The sequence below is a fragment of the Podarcis cretensis genome (assembly GCF_951804945.1).
Source record: "Podarcis cretensis genome assembly, chromosome: 9".
In the NCBI taxonomy this organism is placed as follows: domain Eukaryota; kingdom Metazoa; phylum Chordata; class Lepidosauria; order Squamata; family Lacertidae; genus Podarcis; species Podarcis cretensis.
Window position 1 is genome coordinate 2,965,021 of NC_137178.1, and position 26,275 is coordinate 2,991,295.

Here is a 26,275-nt window from a genome sequence, read left to right on the forward strand (position 1 = left end):
CTTGCTGACTTATCCACCCTCACTTTATCTCAGGAATGTGCATATGTGCAGAAACTGGTATAGAAGTCAAGACTGCATTGCATTCTGTAATTTGGGGGCAACAAGGCGAGAGTCGGTGAGCAACTGTGTTTGGTGGGTTTTACACAGCACAGTGTGAGCTAGTGTGGTAAAGAGCTGGTGGATCTCTTCTGGCTACCGGAAAGCAGGAGAACTCTGATGTGCAGCTGGAAGACTGCCGGAGCTGTGGATTCTCTGTTGACCCCACTGGTCGAAGTGTGGTGAAGTACTAACTGATAGCGGGCCCATGCCTGGCAGGTTATGAGCCAACTGACGTCTGGAAGTCGTAATATGGAACAAGACAAAGGAAACTGACACACTCACAGGAAGACCAATTCTCTCAGAAACAAAGAGAGTCACCATTGACTGCAGGCAGGCTTGGTCTTGGGGACGTGAGATGGCTCCTACCCCTAGAAAGGCCATGAAAACCCTTCCTGTTGCCAATAGAGGGAGTAATCCTTAAAGACAAGAGTGTTGTGTTCACCTCCCCACCCCCAATCTGGTAAAATGTTCCCCTCTAGCAGGTATACTAAATCAATCTTCCTCCAGCGCAACCTGTTGGTTAGGGCTGATGGCACCTAGAAGGCACTGGGTTGGGGAAGACGTATTGGATTAATTATAGCAGCAGAACATGGGCTACGACTGAGTCCTTCTTGCTTTATTTTCCAGGAGTTTCCATTATCTGAGGTTGCAAAATCAGGTCACCTGAGGATGCAGGATTGACAAGGGGCTTTTGAGTGCTGGTGTCAGAGACCTAATCTCTTCCATGCCCTTAATTCCATAATCTGGAAAATTGACCATGGCTTCTATTAAAGGTGGGTCGATTCACTGTCCACGAAGAGTTTTAATTGAACCATCGTTTATCGGGCTTCTTCTTACATATGCTTCTTTTTTGATCAAGACGGGGAAAGTTCTCCCAACATCGCAGTGGTGTTGCACACTTTGCTTTTATTGCACCGACTGGACTATAAAGTGGGTTGTCTGGCTTACCGACTACCCAATAACTGAAAAGAAAAGGAAGCACAAATAAATGAGTCAGTGAAAAGCAAATTATTATTATTATAATTATTATTAATTTATTTATACCCTGCACATCTGGCTTGGTTTCCCTGTCCATCAACATGGGGTGTGTACTTTATTTCAGCATTAAGAGATCTCCCCATCTCAGAACCCTCAGATTCCAGGGCATTAAATGAAGCTGGACTGAAAAAAGAAAAGGCTTCTTCAGACAGCATGGAGTTAACCTGTGGAACTCACTTCCACAGGAAGGGGTGATGGCCACGAACTTGGAAGGCTTTAAAGCAGAGGCTCCCAATCTTATTTGGCCTACCACCCTCTTTTCAGGAAAAAAATAAAAATACTCAGCACCGCCCCCCCCCCAGAACCAACCTTCTTTACGTGAACAAATAAAAGATGCAGTGACAAATTTGCATTCTTTTATGTGTCTGTATTTCTACCCAATGCTATTTTTCTAGAAAAAAGATGCTGGAACTCACCATGAACACCTCCCTCTGTCTCTTTGAATGGCAGTTGCACCCACCTGGGAGGTGCCAGAACTCACCTGAAAGGTTCTGCAACCCACCTGAGAGGTCCCAGAACTGAGTTCCTGTGAGTTTCCCCTGAAAAAAGCCCTGCTTCTACCTACGTCCTACAACATAGTAAAGACAGATTAAAATTCCATGGAGCGGACCAGAGTTAAGACTGCCGGTTCAGTCCAATCCATCCCAGGGGCGGAGCTGGTTCCGTATCCTGCCTGCTATGGGCCAAATAGGCAGGCAATCTGCGATCCACTTCCTGGGTCTGGGTGAAGCCAAAAATGGTTCACCCTAATCTGGGTAAACATCTCACCTCCAGCACAATTGCCGGATCTAGGGGAACTTTTGTTGCCAACCCACAACGGAGCCCACCGTGGCAGTAAGCATCATTACATAACAGATGAATCTTCTCTTCTCTTCTCTTCCACCCCACTTATTTTTATTCAACGCCCCCTTGGATCGTTCCAGTGCCCCCCAGGAGGCGGTATCGCACACTAGGGAAAAGTGGCTTTTAAGAAAGATGACGTCTAGTGTAATGAGAGTAGGAGAAAACCTTTTCTCTATCCTCTTTCTCCACACTCATTAGTTCTGAGTGGATATAGGATCCTGCGGTTCCAGTAGATTCTTCATTATGTAGTGCCAGAGCTAATAATTAACTGGGGTGATGATGGTGGAAAGCAACAATAACCACTGAATGATACTATGGAACAATGCAAGCCTTGTGTACCTGCATTCCTACACTTTAGAAAACATTTAAGGAGCAGTAGAATTCCTCATACTTACGTTTTCTTCTCTGTTCAAAGAGACAAACTATCATATTTTAACAAGGTGAGGTCAAAAAGCATTGCTTGATCTTCCGAAGAATGGAGAGGATCAAAACTGAGGGGGAGGCAAAGGGGACATGCTGTCGCCACCCTGCTCTAGTCATGGACTGGTCATGTTGTTCGGATGCCTGTCTTCCAAAGTAACTACAGTGGTGCCTCGCAAGACAAAAATAATCCGTTCCGCGAGTCTCTTCGTCTTGCTGTTTTTTCGTCTTGTGAAGCAAGCCCATTAGCGGCTTAGCGGCTTAGCGGCTTAGCGGATCAGCTGATAAGCGGCTTAGCGGATCAGCTGTTAAGCGGCTTAGCGGCTTAGCGGATCAGCTGATAAGCGGCTTAGCGCTTAGAAAAAGGGGGGGAGGAAAAAAACCCCGCAGGAACTCGCAATACATTTTCGTCTTGCGAAGCAAGCCCATAGGAAATTTGTTTTGCGAAGCGCCTCCAAAACGGAAAACCCTTTCGTCTAGCGGGTTTTCTGTCTTGTGAGGCATTCGTCTTGCGGGGCACCACTGTACTCTATTCCGAATTTTAAAATGGAAAGTGTAATGCCGATGGCCAACAAAAGAGGTTTAAAGACTCTCTCAAGGCAAATATTAAAGAATGTAGTATAAACACCGACAACTGAGAATCACTGGCCTGTGAGCACTCCAGTTGAACAGCCTTTACTAAAGGTGTCATGGACTTTGAAGACACTCAAACTCAGGACAAAGGGGAGAAACGTGCTAAGAGGAAAGCACGCTTGGCAAACCCTCACCGTGCTCAACTCCCGCCAGGAAACCTACGTCCTCACTGTGGAAGGACGTGTGGATCCACTTACGGACTCACTGTTAAGACTGTGTTCATGGAAGACAATCTTACACGGCTATAAGAAGATGAAGAACTGGGGTGTTTTGAAGGACTACAGTGTCCATGTACATGGTGAGGGTGGAGAGAGACTGTGAGAAGGCATGGGTGAGGGGGCATTTGGCTATGTGGAGTCCTAGGTGGCTGGTGCCCATAAGTAGTGGCAGAGTGGAAGGCAAGGAGACTAACCATATATGGAGCCAGCGACTGGAAGAACCACCGCCACCACACGCCAGATTGGTTGTAGGTATAAGAAGGCTGAGGACAGACTGAGGTTGGTGAGGCACATTCGCCCTACTGGACCAGCCCCCACCATATGGGGCGATTTCTTGTCTCAGTGTAGAAGACCTTCATTGTTGAGCATGAAACTACTATCAAGCCCCGTCAAACTACGCAGCATTATCATTTCTGATGAAGCTGGACAATATAATATTGCTTCCATCCGACAAAACTACCTTTCTGACATGGAACATAAAATGCAATGGAAATAAAATACTGTGCTGGGTTCTAGATGCAGGCAAAGGACAGGAAGAGCTTTCAATGAAGAGCAAAAAACAAATTCTTAGCAAAGTTTCTACAATACAATAAACAGAGAAATGTTGCTTCAAGACTCACTATCGTGGTGGGTAAGTGTTATCTATCCATTTCCATCCAACGAAATGACGGAGCCCAATCCAGAAGTCATGCTCTTCATTTTTAATTGCATTTTCCAGGAACTCCTGCTAAAAGCACAATCAGAAAGTCTTTCCTAGGAATGAGAGGCCAGAATCCCCTCTCAGGTCATCCCCAGACTGTGGCCCCATCTGAACTGTGAAGTATCATACCACTTTAAACAGTCAATGCTTCCTCCAAAGCATCCTGGGAACTGTAGGTTTTTTTTGGGGGGGGGATTTTTTTAATTGATTTTCATTTTTTCTTTACAAATTAGTCGCTAATTAAAACAAATTTAACATTTTTCCAAATCTGACTTCCCATAAGTCTTCCTAGACATGTTAATGATTCTCCTTCATGCTGCATCATATTTCCCGATTACTTCTAGTTTATCTTCAGACATTACAAATAACCTTACAAAATACAATATTTTTATTTTTCAAACAGCTCTCTAGCAATCAATTCCTGCACATACATTATTTAACATTTCCAGTTTTGACAAGTGAGGCTACTTATCAGATTGTCATTCCCTACTAAATCATTAATTAATGTTAATTAAAATAAAACTTCCTCTCCTTCCATATGCATATATAGTAACATAGCAATCCAGTCCAATAATTAGTCTTCTTGCTGCTCAGCTCCTCTGTCCCACATCACATGTAGTCTGAAGTCTTTTTCTTTAAGATAGAAACTCCAAGGTCAACCATCTTGCTTGGTGTAATTTCCCACCAGTAAGATCATAGCAACCAGCCCATTTTTTTTGGGGGGGGGGGAGTGGGAGGACGACGACACTAACCACATTCTCCTAGATATTTCACAGTTCAAATCCATATTATAGCCTCTCTCCCAATCCGAGATTCTTAAATGGATATATCCCACCAATAGAAATCCCAGTTCTTCTAGAAATTTGCTCCTTTCTGGCCCAGAATCCCAGAATTGTAGAGTTGGAAGGGACCCCAAAGGTCTAACCCTCTGCAGTGCAGGAATGTCCTGTCTAAACTCACCGGTGGGGTTTGCTGTTAGCATGTGCAACAAGGCTTCCTCTATCAAGTTGGATCACTTGGGGTTGACTAAGTTCTTCTTGTCTGCTCTGTGGGATGTAACCCACTGGTGCAGTCAAATGCAATATTCTTATTTCCCTAGCGTGGGCACAAGTGGGGACATCCAGTCAGTGTAACTTCCTGTTCCGCTGGTCTGGAGCATCCTCCCCCTGGATGTGACCTGGGAGATGGGCATGGCCCTGGATGACTCCATAAAAGAGCAGTCACACAGCCACCCCCCCTCTCTTGCCGATCTCTTGCTTGCTGCTCTCTTGCTGCAGCCATGTTGTTCTCTTAATGTAAATTTTGCTGTCTGCTGGCTTTCAGCCAGCAGCACATGAGCTCAATCTCCATGCGAGATGAACTCACAGATTGTTATGTTACTAAAGTAAAGCTTGCCTTTCAGGGATTGAATCGTGAACTGTAATGTGAGTAAACCTCTTGTTATTTCGAAAGGAAAGACTTGTTTCTTTATTCTTCTAAGAGGGATAAAAGGGGACACCAGGAATAATCCATCTGGGCAAGCCAGATTGGATTACTTAACTAAAGAGATTCTGTTATGTACTGAGTTGAATAGGATCCAAAATGCAGCAGTCTGATTGGTCCTAGAACAATAGGATCCAAAATGCAGCAGTCTGATTGGTCCTAGAACAATGCAGGAGTATGATTGGTCTGCAGGAGCCACCCAATCCAGCTCCAGATGGAAGTGAAACCACAACCTGATTGGCCTACAGGAGAATTCCGGAATTAGCCAATCACGTAGGGCCTATTGTGTAAATAATGCATATAAAGCAGATACTTTGGGGAAACTTTCATTCCTCCTCACCACTATGAGCTGAATAAAGAGCATGAAATCCACTCTCGACTCTGAGTATATTTCAGATTCAAACAAATCTGCAAACTAGCTTCCTGTTATATTGAAGGGAATCTGTTCTGCTACATCACTCACTACGCAGGATAACACCAACACAATCCAAGAGTCCAAATTTTAATCTGCGTCACATCTTCATCTTCTTTGAATCCCTTCAGTTTAGGAGGGGAAAAGGCACAGTGGACTTAGAGACTGCTTCAATTGCAGAGGGCTTAGCACTCAGCGCCTCACACACCTCTGCTTCCATGGAGGCAGGAACGGGTTCAGGAGATGACCGTGGGTATCTTTTCTCCTTTATATCCCTCAAGGAAGGGATATTCAGCCTCAAGTTACCCCCCTCCCCTGTGCCAGAGTCTTTCTCACGAATGGGAGAGACGCCACTATTGGCACAGACTAGAACAGGAAGTTAGGAGCTGTAATTTCTTGCTTGGTGCTGAGAGTTGTTAGTTGTTAGGAGGGCTCTTTTCCCCCTCAGATTCCAAAGTGGGTTATCTATCCATCCCACTTCCCACAGAACTCTGGGAATTGTAACACTGTGAGGGGAATAGGAGGTCTGCTAAAAAGCTCTCAGTATCTTTAACAAACTTCCCAGGATCCTTTGGGGGATGCCATGACCGTCATGCTTTAAATGTATACTGCAGCTATGGCCAAAGTATCTTGCCCAGGAAGGCTTAAAACCATCAAATTGCAAAGGTTTATTCATGCCATTTATATATACAGTGTTCAGCTAGCTTACCTCCTCTTTTTCATTTTCAATAATAACCAGTTTGGATTTTTGACTCTCACAAAAGCTGTCTGCCTGACTCCAGTCTACTAGTCCTTCATCAAATAAATAGAGAGCCTCTTTATATATCTGCCACTTTTGATGATTTGAAGTGAGGTCATCTTTGAATACAGCCAGAAATTGGGAAGGGGAGGGGGGCGGAGAGAGAGAGGAAAACAAACAAACCAGTTTTAGCTGGACTGAAGGTCTTACAGGTTTTATATTTATTATTACAGTGGTACTTCAGTTTAAGAACAGTCCGGTTTAAGAACGATTTGGCTTACAAACTCCGCAAAAACGGAAGTAGTGTCCTGGTTTGAGAACTTTATCTCGGTCAAAGAACGGAATCCAAATGGTGGAAGGGCACTGGCGGCGGGAGGCCTCATTAGGGAAAGCACGCCTCGGTTTAAGAACGGACTTCCAAAATGGATTTAGTTTGTAAACCGAGGTACCACTGTATTTAAATTAAGTCATTATGAATTGCATACTGATATTTCATTACAATCCAGCAAAAGACATGGTAGCTAACACTCCGAAAGATTTGTTCTCATAAAGGACACATTTAGCCAGGTCATTTGTCCTCCTTTTCCTTCCCTGTTCCAATGTTTGCATTCATCAACAGATTGGTAATGCTATGAAGATTGTGTGGCACCCCCAATCTCTGCCGAGCAGTAGCCAGATTCAGGGATGTTCCAGTTGCTTGCCCAGGGTTGTGTTTCCATTGAGAAAATCGAGGAACAGTGGAGGTGAGTGTGGTTAAGAAGTATAGTTTATTTGACACATATTTAGACAAGATTCTTGCATAGCAGTGGGTTGGACTAGATTACGCTTGGGGTTCCTTCCAACTCTACAATTCTATGATTCTGCTTGCAGATAAAGTCTTCAATGGAGGAGGTACAGAACATTATACCCTCAACATCACCATCTTAAGAATAACTTACTGATTGCAGACTGGACTTCATTTGCTCTGTCAGCCCATATAAGTAATTCACCTGCTAACTTCTCAGCTTCAGCAAGTATTTCAGAATCTGAAAGGTTTGGATAATTCAGGTCAGTGAGATCTCAAACAGCTATTCAACTCTATAAAAAGGCTGCTTCCCTATAACTTGTGACTGGCCACATTCTAGCATTCAGGGTGGTCTGTAATCTGCTGAGCATTGATCTGATTAACTGTGCTCTGGAGATCTTAGAGAGGCGTTGTGATTCTATTGCTTGTGTGCTAAGAATTCACCTCTGCACCACTTCTGTTTGTTACCTAGGTGTGGGACCACCTTTTAAATAAACCACAAAACCAAGGAAATTATTTCGAGTCCAGCATCCAGATTTAGACTCAGTATTTTTATTTAGTTGTACCTTGGATCTCAAACGCCTTGGCTCCTGACCAAATTGGCTCCCAAACGATCAAATCGGAAGCCGCACTTTGGTTTCCGAATGTTTTAGAAGTTGAACAGACTTCCGGAACAGATTCCAATCGACTTCCAAGGTACAATTGTATTTTATTTATCTATTGCAATAGGACAGAGCTCAACCCAAGGTGCTAGTTGAGAAGGACTGTCCCGAGGCGCTTCAGAACAAAAGCTTATATAGTAGTTCAAACATAGCAAACAAAGAGTCACCAAACATTTTCTCATACGTCAGGAAAGGTTACAAGCCATGGGATAGAAAACATGTATAGTGTCTTCCTGCTCTCCACTTCCCCCACTATCACCTTGGGGTTGACCAGAAGTGCCTAGGCCTTTTGCTCTTTTTAGCTATTGGATGTCCCACTTTGCTTTGGCCACCTAGTCTATGATCAGTCTTTAATAACATTCCTCCATCTGTCTTTCAGGAAACTTCCAAGGATTTCTGCTTAACACCCTGGTACTAACTCATAGGAAAACATCCTGCCATTTGTGCTGCTTTCAGGGTCAGATAAAGAGAGACTCACAAATGGAGAACTCACAGAAATCAAGCCTCATACATTTTAAAAGGTTAAATGCAATTAATATGAAAGACTGAAACATTATTAAAATAAAAATATATACACCCGGGGTCTTTAATTCTTATATCACTTAGCACTGAGGATAAAATTGCTTGCCTCTGCAACTAGTTTGATGTGACAGTGTTGTTTTTTTATTATTTTTTACATTTCTATACCGCTTTATATTTTAAAGAAAATATCAAAGCGGTTTACAGCATATTGAATCAATAAAACATAAATAAAACAATCTGAAAAAAGTAAAATATAGAGTATACAGTCAAAGCAACGTGACAGAAAACTAAAATATTATCTTAAAGATTTGAAAATAAAAGATTACAAAGGAGGTCAACTACAGAATACATATTTAACATAGTAGGGCTGGTGGGTGCGGGCCCAGCCCCCTAGGCCAGGTGGAAAGGGCCTTGCAGGGAGCGGCCTCCACACCCCACAGCCAGGCAATGTTCCTCCGGCGTCATGAGGAGCCTCTTCAGTGGGGCTGGTGAATGTGGGCCTCACTCCCTAGACCAGGTGGAAAGGGCCTTGCAGGGAGCGGCCTTCACGCAATGTTCCTCCGGCCTCATGAGGAGCCTCTTCAGTGGGGCTGGTGGATGTGGGCCTCACCCCATGGCCAGCTGGAAAGGGCCTTGCAGGGAGCGGCCTTCACGCCCCACAGCCAGGCAATGTTCCTCCTGAGGCATCTAATCATAAGCCTGCATTTTTATCAAGCTTATATTTTGATCAGGGCCTGTATCTTAAAATGAGCTTAAAGATTTTCAAATGTTCATGCCAGGCAGAAGAGCAGCTGCCTAAGAACCTTGGCAAGATGTTTATTCTCCTGGATAAGGGGGCCCCCTGATTTATAGCAGAAAACAATTCTCAAAGTCGTAAAAAGGGAATTACAGGCTGACAGCCAAGGTTACACTGACCCTACATATTACAGAAGATAAAAAAGAGATAAACATAATTAAGAGTGGGTAAATAGTAAAATAAAACCATGTGCCTCCCATTAAACTTGAGCCATATTTTCCTAAGGTTCAAAGGTCAAGAGCAATGGAAAAGCATCTAGCTGGCACAAAGGAAGAGAGTATTTTGGGAAGTCTTTTTCTAAAGTTGTTTCTTTCTTAAACTGAGATCCTTTTAAGATTTCTTTTCCTTTTAAAAGGTTATTTATGTTATGTATTAAATATATTGGCTTAAATGTAATTATGCAAAGGAATTAGAAGCTAAGAAATGTTAAATCCTTATGCATATAGTTGGAAGAGATCACAGGGGCCATCAGCCACCAGCCTAGCCCCCCTTGCCAAGCAGGAAACATCATTAGAGCACTGGTTGTCAGGCCTTTGTTTAAAAGACCTTCAAGAGAAGGAGATCTTTCAATGATGATGTAAATTCAAGATCCTTGACATCTGTTCAAGATAAAAATTTAAGATTAAACCATTTGTTTTGGAGGGCAATAGGGCGAGGTGAGCTGGTAATTAAGGTTCCTTGTTGAGACACATGTAAGATATATTACTACTTATTTGTCATTTATAGATAGAAGAATATATAGCTTTTTGTTTCCCATAAAAGGGCAGAAGGAAATGGGTGTATCTTTTGTGACTGGTTCTAGCAAACAGCCAATAGGAATTTCAACCAGGCTGATTGGACAGAGGCAGCCAAAGGAGGAGCAAGGGGGCTGGATTAAGGAAATATAAGTGCTGGCCAGAATGGCAAGAGGCCAGGCCAGAGCTTGGTAACCATATACCACTGTGCCTCATATTTATTTGTCTGACAAATAAATTATTATTTTAATTTCTCTATTGCTGCGTTGAATATTTCATTCCAGCTAAGCGTTAACCACAAGCAGGGTGCTACACTCCGGCCTCATTAGGAGCCTCTTCAGTGGGGCTGGTGGGTGTGGGCCTCACCCCATGGCCAGGTGGAAAGGGCCTTGCAGGGAGCGGCCTTCACGCCCCACAGCCAGGCAATGTTCCTCCGGCCTCATGAGGAGCCTCTTCAGTGGGGCTGGTGGGTGTGGGCCCTGCCCCCTAGGCCAGGTGGAAAGGGCCTTAGAGAGGTGTTGTCAGTCATCCAACACTGCTTCCTGCCCTGTACTTTGGGGTTAGTTTTGGATGAAGACATGAGCAATATGCTTGCACTAACACACTCAGTGATATGCTCTCTTTACTGCTCTCCTTTTTGGCTTTTTAAAGCTGGGGGGTGGGGGTGTGGCATATAACTCCAGGGTGTGCACATTGTGGTCTTCTTGTTGGGCTAGGTGCAGTTCAGGTTGGTTGTTGGGTGTCATGGCACTTGGATCATTTTGCAGGTCTTAGAATGGAGTCTTGCTGATGTTCTGGTTTGGGGCTGAACCATTGTCTTCTGGGTACGAGAACTCCAGCATTGCTAAGAATTGGCAAGTGGGCCAAAGTTCAACTTGTAGCCGGACCTAGGTGCAAGAGAACCCTGCCCTTCTGTGGTTTTCAGCAACTGGTATTCAAAGACATACTTCCATTAAGAGTGGAAGAACCTAGTCATTGTGGCTGGTGCCAAAATGATTAGCTGTGCTGCTGGGCTAGTGTGGACAGGAACATCTGGGATAGATTGTGGAGGCATAAAATTGTAAAATAGCTCGTTGTCAGGGGTTCAGGGAGAGAGGCGCAGAGGAGGGAGGAGACCGAGAGTGAGGGAGAAGGATTCCAGCCTGACGAGGAAGAGGACGACAATGACCCGAGATGGTCCATGAGTCCGTCCAGTGAATCGGAGGATTCCCAAAAGGGGGCCCCCCTGGTCAAGCCAAGGGGAGCCCAAGGGGGAAGCAGTCAGGAGCAGGGGAACGTAGGGGGAACCGCCAGTGGGAGTTGGAGATCGAGACCTGCTTCTCCACCGGAACGGAGTGAAGAGGGTGGAGTTACCAGTGTGTCGGGAGGAACAGAACAAGGAGCAGAGGGGGGAAGGAGATCGGGGCAAGACGTCCTGCCGGAAGGGGCGGAAAGCAGTACCGGGAGCAGTGTGGCTGTTGAAAGGAAGGTCAGGAGCAACGTACGCGCGCCAAGTTCAAATGTGGAGGCGCGCGGAAGTGGGGAGAGCTCTGGGGAGGAGCCTGGTGCTAAAGCACGAAGGAGGGGGCAGCAGGCAGGAGAAGACTCAGCCTCTGGGGAGTCCCGGAAAGAAGGAACACAGGGGGGCAGGAAGACCCTGCGGAAAAGGAAGGAGAGGAAAAGGTGGAGCAGCACAGGCCTCTTAAATTGGTGCAGGGGAGGGACGGACTCAGAGGGGACTTCTAACATCTAAGGGTAACAGATGCGGAGCCACGGAGTTTGGATGTAATGACGACAATGATCTTCAATAAAACCTTTTGTATATAACTTGGACTGGACTTCGGTCTCTTGTGAGCTGGGACCCAGGGTGGCTCAGACAGTAAGTCCCCTCCAAAGAACGCAAAAATTTTTTTTTTGCAAAGCTCACGAACGGTGACAGCCATGAGTGCGGAGGAGCAGTTGACAGCTCTGCGAAATACAGTTTCCGAACTCACTGCTGCAGTCCTTGCGTCTCAGAAGGAGCATGACGAAATGGAGAAGCGCTGCCAGGACCTGCAAACCAGGTGGGAACGTGCAAGCAGGGAAGGGTTCCCAGGGTCCAGATCAGAAGGGATTGGACTTGGACGGAGGGGGGGCCGCCTAGTCACCCACTTCGATGGGAACCTGAAGCACTACCCCAGTTTCAGAGCAGACGTTTTGTATGCATTGCACTTGCTTCGTCATGACTTTAAAGATGAGGAGGAGAAAGTGGGGTTTATTGTTTCTCACTTGCATGGGCCGGCCAGAGACTGGTTGCGCAATTTGTGGCGTGAAGATGGCCCTGCCCGCCGCGATGCAGATGAATTCATTAAAGCAATGGATGCCTGCTTCCAGTCAACTGTAGATGTGGATCTTGCACGCAGGGAAATTTTTGGATTGCGGCAAGGCAAAGCCACTGTGCGTCAGTACCATTCCAGATTTTTTGCTTTACTGACTGCGCTAAGCTGGGAGAAGGATTGTGCACCTGTGAGGGATTTGTTCTGGGAGGGGCTCAGCGGTCCCATTCAGGATGAACTTGCCAGGGGAGACAGACCCCAGACCCTGGAGGAGCTTGTGCAGAGGGCTTTGGCGATTGGGATAAGGCACGAGGGACGTCCTTGGCACACTGAGGAAGAACGTCAGGTGCGTCCACCAGCGAGGACGTCTTCTTTCATCCCCAGGGAGTTCAGTCAGTCACATCCTTCGCCACTGGGAAGGCAGGGGGAGGAGCCCATGGAACTTGGTGGTGCTAAGGCTCAAGCAACAGCCAGAGCCCCAGCTTCCGGTGCAGTAAAGGCAAAGCCTCCTAGAGGGACCAGGAAGTGTTACATTTGCGACAGTGCACAGCACATGGCGAAAGAGTGTCCCCAGAGGCTGCAGAAACACACTGCAGCTTTAGCAACTGTTGCAGCAGAAATGATGCAAGCAGAGCAACCTCAGGGAAACGACAGTGCCTGGCTGGAAGCAGAGCTGCTGGGGCTCAGCCAGGCGAATCTGTAGAGCAGTCCCCAGCGCTTTTGCAACGCACAGACCCTTTACCACCCAAGCCAGCGGTGCAGCTCACTGCAACACTTCAGTTGCCGAATGGGACCACCCTGGAAGTCCCCATCACGATTGATTCTGGGAGCAACGCAGATTTTGTGGGGACGCACTTTGTCAAGCAGCATCGCATAGCGCTTCTGCCAGCGACAACACCTCTGAACGTAGTCACGGTGGATGGCAGGAAATTGCTAGGAGGACAAGTTGTGCAACAGACGCCTCCCATGGTGATGAGGATTGGAAATCATCGAGAAGTCATCAGCTTCAATGTCACCCGCCTTTCAGACACGCCTATAGTATTAGGCATGAGTTGGCTGGAGAGACACAGTCCTGCTGTAGCGTGGTACCAACGGCAGATCACCTTTTGCTCATCGTACTGTGCTCAACATTGCATCCAGTCCAGCCAGGAGGAGGGAGCTGAGCAGCAGTTGCAACTTGGCATGGTGCAGGCAGTACCCCGCAAGTACGAGGGGTTCCTGGAGGTTTTCTGCGAGAAGGAAGCTGACCAGTTGCCGCCCCACAGGCCTTATGATTGTGCCATCGACCTGGTGCCAGGGGCGCAGTTGCCGACTGCAAAGCTGTATTCCATGTCTGAGGACGAGATGCAAGAACTCAGGGAGTTCATAGAGCACAATTTGAAGCGCGGATTCATCCGAGAATCGAAAGCGGTGGGGGGCAGTCCTGTTTTCTTTGTAAAGAAAAAGGACACGCCCCAAAAAAGACTCATTGTGGACTATCGATTCATAAACAGTAAGACCAAACCCAAGGCCTTCCCCATGCCCAAGATAGATGATCTCCTGGCAACCGTAAGGAAGGGGAAGATCTTCACCAAATTGGATCTGCGTGGAGCGTATAACCTCATACGCATCCGGGAGGGCGATGAGTGGAAGACGGCCATGTTCACGCCTCTGGGCACGTACGAATACAGAGTGATGCCATTTGGTCTCCAAAATGGATCTCACGTCTTTCAAGCATTTATGCATCACGTGCTAGCGGGACTTCTCTACAAGAAATGCGTGTGTTTCCTCGACGACATCCTGATCTTTTCGGAAACGGAGGAGGCCCATGAGAAGGACGTAAAGGAAGTCCTGCAGAGACTACGGGAGAACAAGCTCTACGCCAAGTTAGAGAAGTGCCAGTTTGATGTGACGGACGTGGATTTCCTAGGCTACAAGCTGTCCGACAAGGGGCTGGCCATGGACAGCGCCAAGGTCCGCGCGGTGTTGGACTGGAAGAGCCCTCGCAATCGGAAGGAAGTCCAAAGATTCATCGGCTTCGCCAACTTCTACCGCAAATTCATCAGAGGTTTTGCAAAGGAGACGGCAGCGATCACGGACACTCTCAGTTCCAAGAAAAAGAGGTTCGTGTGGACGGAACAGGCGGAGCGCTCTTTTCAGAAGCTTAAAAGCCTTTTCGCCTCCGAGGAGCAGCTGCTGCACGTGAATCCAGGCAAGCCCATACGAGTAGAGACCGACGCGTCAGACAGAGCGGTTGGAGCCGTACTCCTGCAAGAAGATCCACATGGAAACTGGAGACCCGGTGCCTTTTACTCCAGAAAGCTCAGCAAAGCGGAGCAAAACTACACCATATGGGACAGGGAGCTGTTAGCCATTCACGCAGCATTCAAAGCGTGGCGACATTTCCTCATTGGAGCCAAGCACACAGTGCAGGTCCGCACGGATCACAAGAATTTAGAGTATTGGCGCACGGCGAAACTCCAGAGCCAAAGACACATGCGCTGGGCAGAGTTCTTCGCGGATTTCGACTTCAGGATAGAGTACGTCCCAGGGGACTCCAACGTTATAGCCGATGCGCTCTCCAGGAAACCGCAATATCTTGAGGAAGCGGCGCCAATAGCAGCCAGGCACATTTTTGCACCGCAGGCGTGGGCGTGCGCTGCCATCGCTGTCGACCTGGACGCAGTACGACGCGCGTTGCAGGTAGATCAGTTTGCACAATCCAAAATAGAGGAGCTGCGTAGGGGTTCGCTGAGAGACGATGAGTTCCAGTTACGCGACGGACTGTTAACTCACAAGGGTGCCCTCTACGTGCCGAGCGACGAGCTCCGAGCAAAGGTTCTGCAGCAGTTGCACGACGCTCCCAGTGCGGGCCATTTCGGCAGGGAGAAGACAATAGAACTGGTGGCCAGGGACTTTTGGTGGCCCCAGATGCGAGGAGAAGTAGCGGAGTACGTCGCCAGATGTGACACTTGTCAGAGGTCCAAGCCAGTACACCAGAAGCCGGCGGGCTTGCTGGAACCACTGGAAACACCACAGCAACCGTGGGAGAGGGTGGCGCTGGACTTCGTCACTGACCTGCCCAGTTCCAGAGGCAAGACGGCGGTACTGGTGGTGGTGGACTTGTTCACCAAGATGGCGCACTTCATTCCCTGCGCGAAGGTGGCGACGGCGGAACAGACCGCCAAGCTCTTCATCGACCACGTGTTCCGGGCGCATGGGCTGCCGCGGGCCATCCTGTCCGACAGGGGGCGCCAGTTTATTTCCAATTTTTGGCAGAAGCTCCTAGGTATCCTGCGCGTCAAGATCAACCTAGCGTCGGCAAGACATCCACAAACCAACGGCCAGGCCGAGAGGGTCAACGCGATCATGCAGCAGTACCTGAGATGTTATGCAAATCAGCGACCCACAGCTTGGGTGGACTACCTACCGATGGCGGAGTTTGCCTACAACAACACGAAGCATGCGTCGACGGGGGTGACGCCGTTCTTCGCGAACAATGGACGTCATCCCAGGACCTTCCCGGGGTTCGTAGCACCAAGAGAGGGGGAGCCGCAAGAGGCCGACCAGTTCGCTGCAGAACTACAAGACGTGCACGAGGAGCTGCGGAGACATTTGGAGCTAGCCAAACAAGCATATAAGGTGCAGGCAGACAAAGGCAGAAGAGTGGGAGAGGACATCCAGGTGGGGGACTGGGTGTGGTTAGCGGCCCAGGCGATGCCAACCAAGTCGTTGGCCAAGAAGAAGCTAGGGCACAGGCAGCTAGGACCATACCAGGTGGAGGCTAAGATCAACCCCGTGGCTTTTCGACTGGCCCTCCCCGAAGGTTCCAGAGTCCACCCGGTTTTTCATAGGTCGGTGCTCACTCCCTACAAGGCCCCGCACAGGTTTCAGGAGTCTGAAACAGTACCGCAGCCACGCACAGAGTCACCTAGGAGGGAGGGATCGCCTAGGGTCGAACCACTCAACGAGGTCACAGAGATCCTGGACTCGAGATGGGGGGAAGAGGGAATAGAATACTTTCTAGTCAGAGAGGGTGCACCAGTCAGTGCCAGTGGGTGGGTGCCGGACTACGCTTTAGACGAACCTCTTTTAAAGGACGAGTTCCATGCCCTTTTCCCACATAGACCCATGCCAGCCGAGTACTTCGATGACTGGCTCTTTACCCCCACATGTTCAGGCAGCACTTTCCACGGCTTTTCTTCAGCCGAGGAAAGAACGCCGAACTCAAACTCGCCCAGGGGATCGTGTTCGGGGGTGGACACAGAGCCCTCTTATTGGTGGGATGAGCAACCAGAGGAAGCCTGGCGCAAGAAATGGCTGAAGGGGCCTTGGCTGGCAGCACCAGACGAAGTAGCAATGGAAGAGGGAACTGCGAACATTTTGGGTGAAGAACCCGAATTCGAACACACGTACACCGAGCTGCCAGCAGAGGTCATGGACGTAGCCGAACTGTATCCTGCATCTACCTCCGAGGAGCTGCAGTTCCCACAACCCGCACCCGATGGGGGGGAGGGGGGAAGGGGGGGCTTCGAGGGGGGGATGGATGTCAGGGGTTCAGGGAGAGAGGCGCAGAGGAGGGAGGAGACCGAGAGTGAGGGAGAAGGATTCCAGCCTGACGAGGAAGAGGACGACAATGACCCGAGATGGTCCATGAGTCCGTCCAGTGAATCGGAGGATTCCCAAAAGGGGGCCCCCCTGGTCAAGCCAAGGGGAGCCCAAGGGGGAAGCAGTCAGGAGCAGGGGAACGTAGGGGGAACCGCCAGTGGGAGTTGGAGATCGAGACCTGCTTCTCCACCGGAACGGAGTGAAGAGGGTGGAGTTACCAGTGTGTCGGGAGGAACAGAACAAGGAGCAGAGGGGGGAAGGAGATCGGGGCAAGACGTCCTGCCGGAAGGGGCGGAAAGCAGTACCGGGAGCAGTGTGGCTGTTGAAAGGAAGGTCAGGAGCAACGTACGCGCGCCAAGTTCAAATGTGGAGGCGCGCGGAAGTGGGGAGAGCTCTGGGGAGGAGCCTGGTGCTAAAGCACGAAGGAGGGGGCAGCAGGCAGGAGAAGACTCAGCCTCTGGGGAGTCCCGGAAAGAAGGAACACAGGGGGGCAGGAAGACCCTGCGGAAAAGGAAGGAGAGGAAAAGGTGGAGCAGCACAGGCCTCTTAAATTGGTGCAGGGGAGGGACGGACTCAGAGGGGACTTCTAACATCTAAGGGTAACAGATGCGGAGCCACGGAGTTTGGATGTAATGACGACAATGATCTTCAATAAAACCTTTTGTATATAACTTGGACTGGACTTCGGTCTCTTGTGAGCTGGGACCCAGGGTGGCTCTGACACTCGTGTTTGGCTGAAGATGCAGAAACAGTGTCTCCACATACACATGAACACTCTAATGCAGACACAGCCTACATGTCTCTTCAGCAAATATGGGCTCCCAGTTTTGTTCCTGTTGAATGCTATGAATGGGGATATGAGCTGGGGGCCCAGCATTTCCAGAGGGCAAGTGGTGAGAGAATGGAACTTCTTCCACCCACTACTATCCTACTGTAGTCCAGCCACTTCACAGTGACTTTTCTTCCTGCTGAGTCAAGGGGCTGGGAAGAAGCTCTGCTATGGGGCAATACCCCCTGATGGAGCTGGGGCAAGGAGTGGCCCTAAGTGTATGGACTATAACACCTTACTTACCACTCCTTCCTTGGAGGGATGGTTTCTGTTTGATCATGAAGTCCCTTATAGTTTTCATTGCTAAATCCATATCAGGTGTTTTGTGATCCCGTTTATGAATATCTATGGAAGAGTTAGGAGGGAAAGAAATGGTGAGTCAGCTGATGCGACAGTACCTCCACCCCAGAATTACTGCGGCTGATTTGGAAACGAGGCTCCCGGTGTGTTAGCAATTTTTTAAGGCTCTTCGCATCTCAAAGGAAAAGTGTTTAACGAAGCATCAGGCAGCAGAGTGGGCAGCATTCCAGTAATAAAACTGCATTAAAATGAAACATGTAAATCACCCTGTGAAGGGTGGTTGATAAACTGAAGGCCTCTTTTGTTTGAATTCAGCTGTTCCGCCCACTCAGTGAAGCAGACCGTACACTTGTTTTTCTAGGAGGAAAGTGGGACAGGGAGTTGCAAGGTAGGACAGGTGACTGCATAGGTTGCTCATAATGTTGGCCTAAGAATTCCCAAAGCAGTTATTGAGGGGCAAGAAAAAAGCATTTATTTGAATGGGTGAGATTTAGCCAGATCCTTACCTTACACACTGAAATCAATGGGAGGTAAAAGGGCTTAGCTGTGGTTGGATTATGGTGACACTTTTGAAAGTGTTCTTCACACTGATGTAAAGCCAACCAGGATAACGCTAAAGGCTACACAGCCTAGACTTACACAGACTAACTGCTCCAAATGCAGCAAAAAACAGGACCAGGCACAGCATCACTACAATAAATGTACCAATGGAAGAGAGAAAGAACTCTTCTATTTCATGCAAAACAGCAGCAAGTTTTCCTTGATGGACAAAAAGAAAGAAAATCTGCTTAAGTATCTTGGCTAACTTTTTTGCCTTTTCATTTCAAGTGACAGTAATGGATCCAGAAGTACTCCTTCAGAGTACAGAACAGGCCATATCCCACCCATCTTGTCTAGGGAACCACCCACTGACTGCACCTCAGTCTTGTCTGGATTAAACTTCTGTTTATTGGCTCTCATCCAGTCCATTACTGAGGCCAGGCATCCGTCTAGTATGTCAACTGCCAAAGATGCAAATGTAAAGGGGAGATAGAGCTGTGTGTCATCAGCATTTCTCACAACACACTCCAAAATCTGGATGACCTTCCTCTGCATGGATGATAAAACTGAACTTTGAGGAACCCCGCGTTGAAGGCTCCATGGTGCTGATCAGAACTCTTCAATCACAGTCACCCAAGCAGGACTAAAAAGGTAAAGGTAAAGGTACCCCTGCCCGTACGGGCCAGTCTTGACAGACTCTGGGGTTGTGCGCCCATCTCACTTAAGAGGCCAGGGGCCAGCGCTGTCTGGAGACACTTCCGGGTCACATGGCCAGCGTGACATCGCTGCTCTGGCGAGCCAGAGCCACACACGGAAACGCCGTTTACCTTCCCGCTGGTAAGCGGTCCCTATTTATCTACTTGCACCCGGAGGTGCTTTCGAACTGCTAGGTTGGCAGGCGCTGGGACCGAGCAGCAGGAGCGCACCCCGCCGCAGGGATTCGAACCGCCGACCTTTCGATCGGCAAGCCCTAGGCGCTGAGGCTTTAACGCAAGCAGGACTAGAACCATTGAATAGCAGTGCCACTCAATCCCAGCTCAGTCAGTCCCTCCGGAAGAATACCATAGTTGATGGTAGTGAAAAGCAGTGCAAGATCAATGAGGATCAACAGAGCACACTTCTCCTCCCTTTCTCCCAGCAGAGCAAAGGCTGTCCAATTGCCAAATAGCTTTAATGAATGAGGTCCCTTGATATTCTCTTTGTTGCATGTTTATTTAAAGGTTTGTTCCCTCACCTGGGCGAGGAGCAGTGGTATAGAGGTAAATCCTTACCACATTGTGGATCAGGGGAGAACACAGTCTGAGGCTGGCATAGCACTAGTTTGCTTGGCTAAAGGAGCCTGTTGGAGTGACAGAGCACGGCTGGCTTTTCTCCAGCCCTTCCCACTACGACTGGTCACACATGCCTCCTGTTGCTCTCCCACTTTTCCTTTCCAGTGTGTTCCTCGTCTAGGCTATGAACCAGTTCTATGTGTGCTGCATACATACCCTTTCTCGGAGGTGGTTTTCGTCTGCGTTTTAGTATTGACCTGGATGTCACATTAGATCTGGAAGAGACATTGGATCTAGAAGCCACGTTGGATCTGGAAGCCACATTGGATTTGGAAGCCGCATTGGATCTGGAAGCTGCATTGGATCTGGAAGCCACACTGGTTCTTGAAGCTGCATTGTGGTGTTGGGTCACATAGTATGTAATTTACTTGAACATCAGTGAAAACTTGCAAAAAAGCCATTGTGTGATAGCAGCTAAATCCCAGTAGGGTAAATTCCTGAAAAACTTGTAGCTCAGGAGCAAAATCGTAGTGAGTGATGATCCTGCAGGAATTCAGTTTTCAGCTCTACTCTGCCAGACAAATCTCATTTCTTTTTTTTTTTTAAATGGAGTAACAAGCTTGGTGGAACAGCGGAATGATGTGAACATAGTGTATCTTGATTTCAGTAAGGCAAAGTTCAGTAAGACAAAGTTCCCCATGTTATTCTTGTGAGAAAACTGGTCAAGTGTGGGTGGAATGAGGTAACTGTTAGGGGGATTTGTAGCTGGTTGACTGACTGAACCAAAATAGTGCTCACTAATGGTTCCCTGATTCAGGTAGGAAGCCGTGTTGGTCTGACACAGTCGAAATAAAGAATAAAAAAATAGTCCAGTAGCACCTTAGAGACCAACTAAGTTTGTTCTGGGTATAAGCTTTCGTGTGCATGCACACTTTTTCAGATACACTGAAGGAGAAGTCACCAGGCCCCTATATATAGTAGGAGGATGGGGTGGGATTTTTCTCAGTACGGTAGTGGGAGATGGGTGATTGACTTAATGGGTATGGAAAAACTGTTGACGACTGTTAACGACTGCATTTAGTTCTACAGGAAAAAGCAAGGGATAGTATGCAGATATATAAGGGTCTGGTGACTTCTGCTTCAGTGTACCGAAGAAGTGTGCATGTACACAAAAGCTTATACCCTGCACAAACTTAGTTGTTCTCTAAGGTGCTACAGGACTATTTTTTAATGGTTCCTTGTCATCCTGGGGAAAAGTGACAAGGGGGGTGCCACAGGATTCTGTCCTGGGCCCGTTGTTGTTCAACAACTTTATAAACCACTTGGTTGAAGGAATTGAGGAAATGCTCATCATATGACACCAAACTGGGAGGGGTAGCTAATGCCATGGAAGACAGAATTGGGATTTACATAGGTTTTGCCATTTCTTGAAACATTGTTGCCAAACTTGGCACAAATGTTCCCAGGGTGGGGGTGGGGGATGGTCTTCACCACCATTTAGATACCAGGTTCCATTTTTCTGCCACTTGAGATATCATCCCCAAACTCTGCAGAAAGGAAGGCTCATGGTCTCCCTTCTAAGACGTACAGAAACTCTGCCTTCCTGTATTGCAATGAAGAGGAAAAAGTAGGAACAACTTACGTTCTGTGAATGTCAGGCCTCCCGCCATTTTAACTGCTCATTTGGATTGGTGCCTTATGTCATCCTGCATTCAGAACCATATAAAGGAGTGGACAGTTAGCACAACTTCTATGAAAAAAATTAGTGGTAAAAAACCAAATCAGAGTAGCAGTCTGCAGAAGCTCACCTCTTTTTGTTGACAGGATCTTATTCTTAGCTGCCATCTTATCTCCTCATTTTGAGTGGGGTCTCGTCCTGGAGTTCTTCTAAGTCACCATTTAATGGATTAGGCTGTTAAAATGTCTTGAGACAAACCTACTATTTAAAGATTGGGTGCGGGTGGCGCTGTGGGTTAAACCACAGAGCCTAAGGTTTGCTGATCAGAGGGTCGGCGGTTCGAATCCCCACGATTGGATGAGCCACATTGTTTGGTCCCTGTTTCTGCCAACCCAGCAGTTCGAACACACATCAAAGTGCAAGTAGATAAATAGGTACCACTCTGGCGGGAAGGTAAACAGCATTTCCATGTGCTGCTCTGGTTCGCCAGAAGCGGCTTAGTCATGCTGGCCACATGACCTGGAAGCTGTACGCCGGCTCCCTCGGGCAATAAAGTGAGATGAGCGCCACAACTCGAGAGTCGTCCACGACTGGACCTAATGGTCAGGGGTCCCTTTACCTTTACTGTTTAAAAACCAGTCATCTCAAGCTCTTCATTATACAAGGAAGTAGACATGAAAAGCTCTCTGGCATCCTATCCCCACTTCATTTATAGACATGGAATCTCCTATTCCCTGGATATACAGCAGACTGCTTTTCTCCCACTGTAAAGGGGCAGCTGGGGCCTTCTGAATTCTAGTTTAGTGACATACTTCATGCAAAAGGCTCTAGTTCAATCCACAGCATTTCCCACCAGAAGCATCTCCAGCAGGAAGCCTTAGAGGGACCTCTCTTTCCCAGGGATCCTGGGCAGCTGTTGCCAGTTGGGCTAAACAGCACACGGGGCAAGACAACCAATGGCCTTCGAAAAAGGCAGCTGACTACAAGCGACTTTTCCCCTTTCCCCTTTTGGATACCGTGGTGCCTCCTGGTGTCCTTTATCTTCTCTCAGCCTCAGCCTCTTTCTGCTGATGTTCCTTCCTTCAACGGCTCCAACCACCTTCCGCTTTGATGCAGAACATTCCAGAGTTCCCATTCAGCTTCTGCTCCTCCCTGATTGGGACTGGCAGGCAGCCAATCAGCATTCCACATATAGCAGAAGTCCAGGAAAATATCTAGTTTAGTTATAGCTTACTCCACTTCTATAGTACTCTCATGCACAAAAATGACTTTCATGAGTATCTTTGGAACGCTGCAAAGGACAGGCATGTTCTTAATGACTCCTAGGGAACTTCTTCAGTTAAGTGGATGAGCGCCCCCACCCCTCAAATTGTTGTATTTTTCTTCTTCTGAGACTAAATTTGGAATATGGACTGTTATCTCACAGTTTCCAGCTTAATCCTAGGCATTAAATATTTATTCATGTCCAGCAGAGTTCCACCCACCATGTCAACTACAGGCAAGCAATTGAAATTTAAAAGTATAATTTAATGGATCAAAATAATTCTATAAGGGCAGGAGAACACTATGGGACAAATCCAGGATTTCAAAGAAGCTGTAATCAGTAAAAGGAGTGAAGAAGAAGAAGAAGAAGAAGAAGAAGAAGAAGAAGAAGAAGAAGAAGAGTAATTTGGATTTGATATCCTGCCTTTCACTCCCCTTCAGGAGTCTCAAAGCGGCTAACATTCTCCTTTCCCTTCCTCCCCCACAACAAACAGGTGAGGTGAGGTGAGTGGGGCTGAGAGACTTCAGAGAAGTGTGACTGGCCCAAGGTCACCCAGCAGCTGCAGGTGGAGGAGCGGGGAAGCGAACCCAGTTCCCAAGATTACGAGACTACCGCTCTTAACCACTACACCACACTGGCTCTCAAATTGCTTGGCCTATGTTTGGATCTTGTTTATCTTGTTTAGAGATAGGGTGCCAGGTGCACTGAATTACCTAGCAACAGTACAACACCGAAAGTGAGGATTGCTGACTTATGCATCCTCACTTTAGAACTGAGTGGGACAGAGGTTTTTCTTAACCAGGAATTCTGGAAGATGACTACTGGAAAGCAGGAGAACTCTGATGTTCAGCTGGAAGACCGCTGGAGCTGTGGATTCTCTGTTGACACCACTGGTCAAAGTCTGGTGAAGTACTAACTGATAGCGGGCCCATGCCTGGCAGGTTATGAGCCAGCTGACGTCTGGAAGTCGTAATATGGAACAAGAAAAAGGAAACTGACACACTCACAGGAAGACCAATTCTCTCAGAAACAAAGAGAGACACCATTGACTGCAGGCAGGCTTGGTCTTGGGGAAGTGAGATGGCTCCTACCCCTAGAGAAGCCACAAAGACCCTTCCTGTTGCCAATAGAGGGAGTAATCCTTAAAGACAAGAGTGTTGTGTTCCTCTCCCGGCCCCCCCAATCTGGTAAAATGTTCCCCTCTAGCAGGTATAGTAAATCAATCTTCCTCCAGTTGGTGCCCGCCAAACGCAACCTGTTGGTTAGGGCTGATGGCACCTAGAAGGCACTGTGTTGGGGAAAGCTGTATTGAATTAATTATTGCAACAGAACGTGGGCTTCGACTGAGTCCTCCTTGCTTTATTTTCCAGGAGTTTCCATTATCTGAGGTTGCAAAATCAGGTCACCTGAGGATGCAGGATTGACAAAGGGCTTTTGAGTGCTGGTGTCAGAGACCTAATCTCTTCCATGCCCTTAATTCCATAATCTGGAAAATTGACCATGGCTTCTATTAAAGGTGGGTTGATTCATTGTCCACGAAGAGTTTTAATTGAACCATCGTTTATCGGGCTTCTTCTTACATATGCTTCTTTTTTGATCAAGACGGGGAAAGTTCTCCCAACATCGCAGTGGTGTTGTACACTTTGCTTTTATTCCACAAGCCCGTTTATTATGCAGGTCATCTGGCTTGCCGACTACCCAGTAACTGAAAAGAAAAGGAAGCACAAATCAATGAGTCAGTCAAAACCAAATTATCCACATGGGATGTGTACTTTATTTCAGCATTAAGAGATTCCCATCTCTCAGAACCTCAGATTACAGGGCATTCAATGAAGCTGGATTGACAAAAGAAAAGGCTTCTTCACACAGCATAAAATTAACCTGTGGAACTCACTTCAACAGGAGGTGGTGATGGCCATGAACTTGGAAGGCTTTAAAGCAGAGGCTCCCAAACCTATGTGGCCTACCACCTCCTTTCAGAATATATATATATATATATATACACACACACACACACACACACACACTCAGCACCCGCCCTGGAAACCAACCTTCTTTAACTGAACAAATAAAAGATGCAGTGACAAATTTGCATTCTTTTATGTATCTATATTTCTACCCAGTGCTATTTTTCTAGAAAAAAGATGCCAGAACTCACCATGAACGCCTCCCTCTTTCTCTTTGAATGGCAATTGCACTGTGTACCCGCATTCCTACACTTTAGCAAACATTTAAGAAGCAGTAGAATTCCTCAAACTATCATAGTTTAACAAGGTGAGGTCAAAAAGCATTGCTTGGTCTTCTAAAGAATGATGTGGAGCAGAGCTGAGTGGGAGGCAAAGGGGACACACTGTTGCCACCCTGCACTAATGGATTGGTCATGTTGTTTGGATGCCTGATTATTGTCTTCCAAAGTAACTACTCTAAACTCCCTCAAGGCAAATCTAAAAAAATGTAGTATAAACACCTACAATTGGGAATCACTGGCCCAAGAGCACTCCAGCTGGAGAAGAGCCTTTACCAAAGGTGTCACGGACTTTGAAGACACTCAAACTCAGGACGAAAGGGAGAAATGTGCTAAGAGGAAGGCATGTTTGGCATGTTAGGATATAGTTCCATTCCACCTTAAAAGGAGAAGGCATGACTGGTGTATCACATGCCTGTTTACTTCCAGCTCTTGCTGGGAACTTCCGTTTGTATAGTGGTACCTCAGGTTAAGTACTTAATGCGTTCCGGAGGTCCGTACTTAACCTGAAACTGTTCTTAACCTGAAGCACCATTTTAGCTAATGGGGCCTCCTGCTGCCACTGCGCCGTCGGAGCACAATTTCTGTTCTTATCCTGAAGCAAAGTTCTTAATCTGAAGCACTATTTCTGGGTTAGCGGAGTCTGTAACCTGAAGCGTATGTAACCTGAAGCGTATGTAACCTGAGGTACCACTGTATATAGCTTTTGTATTCTGGCTGTTTTTTTCCTGGACATGGAGGCGAGCAGTCATGTTTTTCCTTTGTTCTGAACTACGTTGAATAAAGCTGTATATATACTCTCTCTCTGTCTGCATCATTTGTTTTGGAGACACTCTGCTGAAAGGGTGTGCATGGGTCTTGGAATGTCTCTGAGGCTTGTGCCGCTAATTGACTGATGCTGTCAGGGGTTCAGGAGCAGAGGCACAGGGAAGAGAGGAGATGGAGAGCGAAGGGGAAGAATCTGAGGGGAGCGTAGGAGAAGAGGACAGTGGACCGAGGGATTCCATGAGCCTCTCCAGCGAATCGGAAGATTCACAGAAGGGGGCGCCAGTGGCCAGGGGTAGGGGGTTCCCAAGGGGAACGCCCCAGGAGCAAGGGGGCAGCAGGGACTCCCAGAGCAGTAGTTGGAAATCAGGACCAGCTTCCCCACCAGAGCAGAGTGGGGGGGAAGAGTCCCAAGGATCG

General features: G+C 47.6%; 1 protein-coding gene across 8 annotated transcripts in view; it reads right to left on the bottom strand.

The window, feature by feature from the left end:
- Positions 1–700: 700 nt before the first annotated feature.
- The window catches only part of LOC307224326 (uncharacterized protein), a 91,133-nt gene continuing 65,558 nt past the window's right edge, over positions 701–26,275 (bottom strand). For 6 of the 8 annotated variants that reach the window (XM_079991136.1, XM_079991135.1, XM_079991134.1 and 3 more), the window contains one exon: positions 24,190–24,550. In XM_079991136.1, coding sequence (XP_079847262.1) covers positions 24,524–24,550 — 27 coding nt within the window. In that variant the 3' untranslated portion in view covers positions 24,190–24,523. Of the gene's footprint in view, positions 1,062–3,871; positions 3,979–6,554; positions 6,704–7,522; positions 7,610–18,035; positions 18,138–18,731; positions 18,852–20,119; positions 20,294–21,538; positions 21,610–21,711; positions 21,791–22,597; positions 22,695–24,189; positions 24,551–26,275 lie in introns of those variants that run through there. The other 2 variants (XM_079991133.1, XR_013842469.1) reach the window with 2 other exon arrangements.